Source organism: Camponotus floridanus, unplaced genomic scaffold (assembly GCF_003227725.1).
Source record: "Camponotus floridanus strain SB8 unplaced genomic scaffold, Cflo_v7.5 scaffold101, whole genome shotgun sequence".
NCBI lineage: Eukaryota > Metazoa > Arthropoda > Insecta > Hymenoptera > Formicidae > Camponotus > Camponotus floridanus.
The window spans coordinates 271,530-280,267 of record NW_020229217.1 but is presented as its reverse complement, the minus strand read 5'-3'; the positions used below and the strand labels follow the sequence as shown (position 1 = coordinate 280,267).

The following is an 8,738-nucleotide window of genomic DNA, read 5'->3' as shown; positions in this document are numbered from 1 at the left end:
GCCCGTCGTCAGGTTGCACTCCATGCGAATCGTGTTAACCGCGATAATACTCACGGGCTCGTCGGACGCGTACCATTTGTTCGGTCGCAATACGCGAGACTGGGAAAAACTTAATAACGATCCGATATTGTTCGGTTTGGTGAAATTAATTCGGTACGCGCATTTGATTTCGCTTCTCACGATATTATCGTTATCGCGTAGCACCAGAACGCGATCGCCGCCCCCGCCGCTCTCGTCCTCCGCGTCCTCGATGTCGTACAGATATTCGTCGTCGTCGTCATCGTCGCTGGCGCCATCGCCGCCGTCTCTCCCTCCGGTACTCGCGCTCGGCGGTCGTCGCCGTTTTTGAAGAATCACGGCTCTCAGATATGCGCTTATTTTGCGCAGCTCGTAGGATCCGATCGGGATCGTGATCGTCTCGTCGTTGTCGTCGAAGTAAAATTTATTGTTCGAGGAATTCACGTTCGGAATCGTGTTGTAGGTCTCGAAATTAGTCAGGCCGAGCTCGTAATCGAGTGCGGAACGTAACTCGCCGTGAGAACGTTGCTTCTTCCGGTCAGCGTGAGAATCAGCGACATGATGGCGCGCGCGATCTTCGGAACGTACTGCAACTGATCGACGCTGAGTCCGAGAATATCGGAATCGTTCACCAATAGAATAAACATGACGAAGCGTCGCGCGCATGCAAGCGACGCACGCGTCACCGTCGACATCGGATACACCTAACGGCGCGATCATTTTTTTCCCTCTATACATACGCTCACGAGTGGCGAATCCGCGCTCGTTGCTCGCGCGCGCGAGTCTGCGCACTGAAGCGCAGGTTTGCTCACGACAACGAGGAAGAGTCGCGAGAGGAGGGAGAGAAAAACGATGCGTTTCGTCAACCGATCGCGATAAGAGTGTCCAACGTCAACGGTAAGACGCGCTCGATGAACGAGGACCCGCGAAAACACAGTAATCTGTTATGAACCTAACCAACCGCGATTCGCTGCATAATCTGCGGTCCCTCTAATTACGGTAAAACGAACGTGCTGATAAGCCTTCTGGACAGTCCGCACGGCGTGCGATTCGAGAACGTGCACGTTTACTCGAAATCGTTGCATCAGCCTAAATATCGATATCTGGAGAAATTGTTAAAACCTATGCGGGATATCGATTACTTCACGTATTCGAACAACGCCGACGTCATCCCGCCTAGCGAGGCGTTGCCGAACTCGATATTCGTGTTCGACGATGTGGCCTGCGACAAACAGGACGTCGTGAGGGAATATTTCGCCATGGGGCGTCACGCGAAGGTCGATTGCTTCTATCTGTGCCAATCGTACGCTAAGGTACCCAAACATCTGACACGCGACAACGCGAATCTATTGATACTCTTTAAGCAGGACGGCACTAATTTGAAACACGTGCATAGCGATCATGTGAATACCGATATGCCGTACGAAGATTTTCACGCGCTGTGTCGCGCGTGTTGGAAATACCGATACGGTTTTTTAGTGATCGACAAAGATAACGCGCTGCGCAACGGTAGATACAGTCGAGGGTTCAACGATTACGCTGTGCCGTAGGGGCGAGCGTCGTCGCTGAGGACGAGTCAGTCGTCCCGAGACGGAGGCGATCATAGAGCGAAGAGAGAGAGAGATAAGAGAAGGCGAGACGCCGAGAAACGACGCGCGATGACGGACGTCGACAGACGCGAGAAAACCGCGATAGAGATAGCGAGAACGCGCGCGTCGATTTGCAGGAAGCACAGAGCGTTGAAGACCAGGATGGAGAGCCATAGCGCTCTGGAGACGCGTTTCAAACCGATCGTCGAACCGTTGCGGCGCATCGCCGAGCACATCGGAGACGACTCCGCGTGAGACGCGAGCGCTAGAAAGGAAGAACCGGCGAAGAGCGAGATCGGCGACGAGGCATTCGCGCGAGGCGTCAAGAGAACGGCGGCGCCGGAGGAGGAGGAGGAGGAGGACGAGAAGAGCGCGTTACCGTCGCTATCCGCGAAAGGATTCAAAGCTAAGCGATCTCAGCGTCTGGACGCGACGTCGGATTCGCGCGCGGCGACTTCCACGCCCGTGGGAGCGTCGGAAGTGTCTCCTGCGCGACAGCGCGAATTCGCGAGCAGAGATCTCGCGGAGCCGTCCGTCGAGGAGACGTTCGAGACGAGCGACGACGTCTTCGGATCGCCCGCGACGCTCGAAACGTCGGTGAGACGATCTCTGCGGACTCCTTCAGGACGAGATATCTTGCGCGATCAATTGGGTCCGTTGGCGCGGAAGTACGTGGGCGCTCTTCTCAGCGGTGGCGCGCCGAGCGATTTCGATCACGTTTACGGAGTCTACTTCGCCGATGCCGCCACTATGCTCGAAAACAAGTGATTCGACGTAGGTGTCGACGACGCGATATTCGTGGACGGAGTCAGATACGCCGGCACTCCCGGTCTGTACGAATTGATCTTCAAGAGAATTTCCGACGATCTCAAGTACACGGAGAGAGACAAAGCCGCGTACAGGAGCATACTTCTGCAAACTAACGCTCACAGGCGCGAGCACAATATTCGCATGCCCGTATTAGGAAACAAGGGATACAAGTACAAGCACGTCATAGCTCCGATCCTGCAGACGGACAGTCCGAGGAAGAGAATCGGCGGGGGTCGCGCGCCGTCGGCTATGCGCGTGAACCGTGACACCGTGGGCTACGTTCACTGGGACGATCCGAACGAATTAGTGGATCGTCTTCGATTGCTGGACGCTTCTCGTCAAGCCGGCAACAACGCTCGTGATCCATGATGACAACGAGATCCTGTCGATAATCGAGGAGCTTCGCGAGGCGGGCGAGATACTGTGAGATGATCGCGGAAGATCGCCGCGTTGACGCGCGCGCGCACACGCTCCATTCGACGACGCGATGTCCGAGCAAGTTAGGAGTATCGGTACAGAGAAGACGCGGACACGGCCGCGACGCGACAAGCGCTAGATTGTGCGCGAGCGTGGAATCTCTGCGAAATTACGTGCGCGATAACGCACTGTGCCTGACCGTCTCCGACGTCTCTCCCTCCGCGTCGCATTACGACGCGCGGCGTCTCAAGATACCAGGAGTGGCTTGGCCGACCGACGACGACGACGCTACGAACAAGAGTTACGTCGCAAGCGTTATACGCGCGGTGAGAACGGACGTGGCTAATTATGAGGGTATGATGATGCGAGTGCAGAACAGCGCGGATTTTTCCGAAGAAAGTCATCGCTCTGCACAAGAGAATTGACGCTCTCGAGAGCGCCGCGAACAAAAGATTGAGCGCCCTGGAAACCGACGTTACGCAGTTTCGCGCGACAGGGAGCGCTCTCGAGAATCGACTGCAAACGCTGGAGAATCTGCAGGAGCTCGCTGCGATGGAGATCGAGACCGGAGGCGGAGAGATCGGTCTCGCGCGCGGTCGCCGACAAGCGACTGAGCGATCTGGAGAGCTCCATCGAGACGAATCGGGCGAATGGGGACGCGTCGAGCAAACTGTTGCGCGAACTGGAGACCTCGATCACGCGGCTCGAGGAGATCGATGAGAAAACGGAGAAGCGACTGCGCGCCTTGGAGAGATCTCTGTCGCTCGTGAACAATGTAGCGGCGAACAACGAGAGAAATCGCGCCGCGTTGAGCGGTCACGATAGGACGCTGCAGGAGTTGACGACGAAGGCACTGACTTCTAACGCGAAATTGCGAGAACTGGACGCCGAGGAGTCGCGTCTGAAGAAAGACGCAAACGAACTCGCGAGGAGAACGGCCGCGACGACGACGACGGCGGCAGCGTCGGTGGCGGCTACGGCGGCTGCGATCCCTAGGACGATCGATCCGAATAAGGTGGTTATAAAACTGAACGCTAAAATTCTTAATAAGCAACAGTCGAAGAGAGGATAGAAAAAAATAGAGACGGCGAGATGAGCGCCGCGAAACGGAGATTCGTGAACGAACTGCACGCGCCCGCGAGAAAGAACTTCCCCCGCCGCCGCGTCGCGGTGCGCGGATACGACGATCTGCGGTGAACGGACGTCGTCGAGATGCGTCCTTACGCCAGACAGAACAGAAGTCACAATTACATACTCACCATCTTCGACGCTCTGAGCAAGTACGCGTGGGCGGTACCGCTCAAGAGAAAGAGCGGCGACGAGGTCTGTCGCTCGAGCTTTGTCGAGCGTGACGCGCGCCTCCGGACGCCGCCCGAGGTTTCTGCAGATCGACAAAGCAAAGGAGTTCTACAACGCTGTGAGGATTCATAGATAGACACGAAATCAATCACTACTCGACGTATTCGTTGCTGAAAGCGTCGATCGTCGAGCGTTTCAATCGCACGCTCAAGAACTCGATGTGGAAGTATTTCACGCTGAACGGAACGTACAAGTGGCTCGACGCGATGCCGCGTCTAATATTCAAATACAACGCTCGCAAGCATCGGACCATCGGGATGCGCTCGATCGACGTGACGCCCGCTCGAGCGTCGAGACTCCTGTCGACGGTGTACAGCCGCCCGAAGATCCCCGCTCCGGGAAAATTTCGACCGAACGATTCCGTGCGCGTGAGTAAGTACAAGACGCTGTTCGAGAAGGGATACACGTTGTGTTCGCGAGAAACGATAAAATAGCGGCAATACAGACGGCACGAAATTGAACATAGAATGCAGTGAACTGCACAACACGTATTGTTTTTTTTTATTAACAAAGCACTTAATAAATAGTATAAAATTAACAGAGCCACAAAGTGGTTTAACTGAAAGCGTATGCGAGCAATCGAAGTCCAAGAGAATAGCAGTCGTTATAAGCGGTTGTAATACAGCGATGTAACAAGGCGAAAAGCAAAACAGCACGACTTAGAAAAGTACAAGACTTCGCGGTGCCCACGTGCGGTGCTCGTTATATAGCAGGCAGAATTTTGGACCCGTTGCAACGTGGGCCAATAATTTTCATATTTTAGCGGTGACCTCAGAGCGCCGCACATTATTGGCCGCCGATGAGGTCATGAGTTGAAATTTTTACACTTGCCATGCGCACGATCTTTTTCGATCAGCTGATTGGTGATCAGCTGATCGTGACGTATGGGCGCGCATACCCGTATTGCTCAGATTTTGTCAACGGTTGACAATGTTATTGTCAACGAGCATGATAAGCGTTTCTTAGTCGTTGAAAAAATAGGAAATAAATCGACCGCTTGAGCTTTTGTAGAAAATAGATGTTTCGAGAAGTTTCTTGACGCCCGTTAATTTTAAAACTTCGAATTTATTAAATCTAAAGATGCGGATTTTAGTTACGCGAATTTGTTTATCGAAATGACGATTATGAGTTTCGAACATCTCGCCCGCCTCGTTAGTTCATGACGAAATTTGCGAGTGTGTGCGAGTACGGACAGGTGTCGCAAATGGTTCCGTTGATGAGTGGATCGCGATCAATGAATGAAATGCGATGGTGACGTAGCGTAATGACACGTGTTACAGCGGAGAATAGCGTGATTTGTGAGTGCGTGATCTTGGTGAGTGCAGTGAAAAGTAGTGATAGTGAACAGTGAGAATCGCGAGTGGAGTGCGGTGATGAGGTGAGCGTCAAGAATTGCACGCGATGAATGAAAGTAAGCGTGAAATTCCACGGTGACAAACTGCGCGTGAAAAAAGGACAAAATAAAACAGAGAGACTGATAACGCGGCTTGTGTGTGAAGTTTCGAGAGTGAGAACGTGATAATACGCCGAGCGAATTTGTGAAATAGCGACGCGTGGCCTTAATTGATAATTACATGTCAACTCAAAAGACATATTAAATTTTACGCGTTTAAACGCGGTATAGTGTCGGTGGCCGGCAATAAAACAATTTTAGTGAGCGGCCGGACGAGTTCGAAAGAAGAGGTGCGCACGGTGACGACACATGTGACGCCGTCCTCTCCGGGATGCGTTTTGAGTATCTGGGCGAGTGGCCATCGAGTTGATGGAGTGATGTCCGAGCGGATGAGGCACAACGTGCCGACTTCTGGAGGGCGGTTGTCCTTGAACCATTTGGGACGAGATGTCATTGAGTGAATGTATTCCTGGGACCACCGCTGCCAAAAGTGATCGCGCATCTGCTGTAGAAACTGCTACCGAGAGTTTGCTTGGTGCCTCGTCGGCCAAGGAGGACTCAGGAAGTGCGAGCAATGGAAGAAAATGTCCAGGAGTTAGTGCGGACAAATCCTATAAGAAAATGTCCAGGAGTTAGTGCGGACAAATCATCTGGGTCATCGGTCAGAGCCTGTAAAGGACGGGAATTCAAGCACGCCTCAATCTGAGCCAGCAGGGTACTCATCTCTTCGAAGATGAGAGTGGTCTCCCCTATCACCCGTCGCAGGTGATACTTAGTGGACTTGACTGCAGCTTCCCAGAGTCCGCCGAATTGAGGTGCGGCGGGAGGATTGAAGCGCCAAGATACTCCCTCCTGGGAGCAGGATTGTGAGATCCGACGGCCGTCGGCAGATGAAGCGTGGAACATACGGCGAAGTTCCTTATCCACGCCGATGAAATTTGTGCCACAATCCGAGTACATCTCTTTGCACAGACCCCGGCGTGAGATGAACCGGCGGAATGCAGCGAGGAAAGCTTCAGAAGAGTAATCTGACACAACGTCCAGGTGGACTGCCCTGGAAAACAAACAGATGAAGACCACTACGAACGCCTTGTGGGCTCGATGACCTCGAGCCTTGCTCGTACGGATAAAGATAGGACCAGCGTAGTCGACTCCAGTTCTGAGGAAGGGACGTGCGGGTGTCACTCGTCCTCGAGGTAGGTCACCCATCAGAGGCTGAGGTGAGAGAGCTCGCCAGCGGGTGCACATTACGCACCGGTGAAGAACTCGCTTCACGGCTCGGCCTTGCGGAATCCAATAGCGGAGGCGCAGAAGTCCCAGGGTGAGTTGCACACCTCCATGCAATGTTCGACGCATGATTCCACCAAGAGTTTAGTCAGCCATGACATCGGCGGAACTATCATCGGGTGACGTTCGTCATAAGAAAGCATGCGTGTTTTAGCCGACCGCCGACCCGCAGTATTCCAAGGTCGTCTATGAATGGGGCCAGTTTAGCTAGGCGGCTGCGATGAGGCATTGGACGAGAATCGCGTGCAGCGGCGAGTTCGGAGGCGAAGTGGACTCCTTGGACTACCTTAAGCCACCGGAGAAGAGCCGCATCGATCTCGTCTGAATGAAGCGTGGCGTCATGGGCGTGGACAGTAGTCTTACGCCATCGGTGACACCAGGCTGAGACTCGCAAGAGCCTATGTAAGTTGGAGAATCGAAGGAGAATTTCCGGCTCGGAGTCGTTGCGATACGTGTTTACTGAAAGATGTATTCGCTTTTCAGGAATGCTCTCGAGAGAGTCGTCGCTGCTGTTGATTGGCCATTGAGTATGTTCCTGGCGTAGCCAGTTGGGCCCGGTCCATCAGAGAGGATGATTCAGGAGCTCCTTCGGCGAAATTCCCCTTAAGGCGCAGTCCGCGGGATTCTCTCGACCCGGAACGTGTTTCCAGTGAGCCTCGGGAAGCTTCTGCTGGATTGAAGATACTCGGTTGGCTACATATGAGATGTGTTCAAAAAAAAAGGTGACTTTTTATTTTTCTCAAAAATATTTATTTATTCATCAATATCTATTTTGTCCCCTTCAAAGCAATCCCCCTCAGATATTATACACTTGTGCCAGCGCTTTTTCCAATCCTCGAAGCATTTTTGATATGCGCTTTATGGTATGGTCTCGAGCTCTTCCAGCGATGCGGTCTTTATCTCCTCAATCGTGGCAAATCTCCGTCCTTTCATGGGTCTTTTCAGTATACCCATGATTCGTCACCAGTTATGACCCTTTTGAGCAAATCTGGATCGTCGTTGACGGCATTCAACAGCTCCCGAGTAATGTCTACGCAACGTTGTTTTCGGTCGAAATTCAGCAATTTCGGAACAAACTTCGCCGCCACACGTTGCATGTCCAAAACATCCGAAAAAATTGCATGGCATGAGCCAACCGCTATGCCGACATCCTCAGCAACTTCTCTAATAGTGATTCAACGATTCTCCATAACAATTTTCTTCACTGCTTCAACGTTGTCATCGGTTGTTGACGTGCTGGGGCATCAGGGCGGGCATCGTCATTAACATCTTCTCGACCTTCTGTGAAGAGCTTGTACCACTTGTAAACATTTTTTTTTGCTCAGAGTAGACTCGCCAAATGCCGCAGTCAACATTTCAAATACGTCAGAGCACTTAATTTCATTTTTCACACAAAATTTAATACAGATTCTTTGATCCATCGCCAAGCACACCAAAACACGTCTAACCCTTATATCTGTGAAAAACAAACCAAACATGCAAAACAGCTGATAATGTCAACATATGTTGGGGACATGTGTACCAACATAACAAAAAAAATTCGAAAATCGAATGTACGTAGTCCGCGAAATTTGAAAAGTCACCTTTTTTTTTGAACACACCTCGTATATATATATATACTCTTTACATACATATTGTATATAATTCTTTTAACTTTTGAAATTGTTGATAAATTTAATTATTATAATAGTCATCTTTGTAAAATATAAATATGGCACAAATGTCTAAAATAGTATAATATTCTTTGACTCTTCTATTTTACATTCAATAAATACTATTTTTAGAATATTCTTATCGTAAAATATTAGAATCGTAAAATATTGTTAAAAAAATTCTTTTTTATTAATGTTCAATTAATTGTTTAT

At 51.2% G+C, this 8,738-nt stretch overlaps 1 protein-coding gene across 1 annotated transcript; it reads right to left on the bottom strand.

The window, feature by feature from the left end:
- Positions 1-6,144: 6,144 nt before the first annotated feature.
- LOC112638395 lies at positions 6,145-6,834 on the bottom strand. Its single transcript, XM_025410034.1, has one exon. It carries the CDS (start codon positions 6,832-6,834, stop codon positions 6,145-6,147), a length of 690 nt encoding a protein of 229 aa, XP_025265819.1.
- Between the last annotated feature and the right edge of the window lie 1,904 nt (positions 6,835-8,738).

What these genes read in the sequence shown, in the direction of transcription:
- LOC112638395 (XM_025410034.1), bottom strand. Translation starts at nt 6,834, where the DNA reads ATGTGCACCCGCTGGCGAGCTCTCTCACCTCAGCCTCTGATGGGTGAC.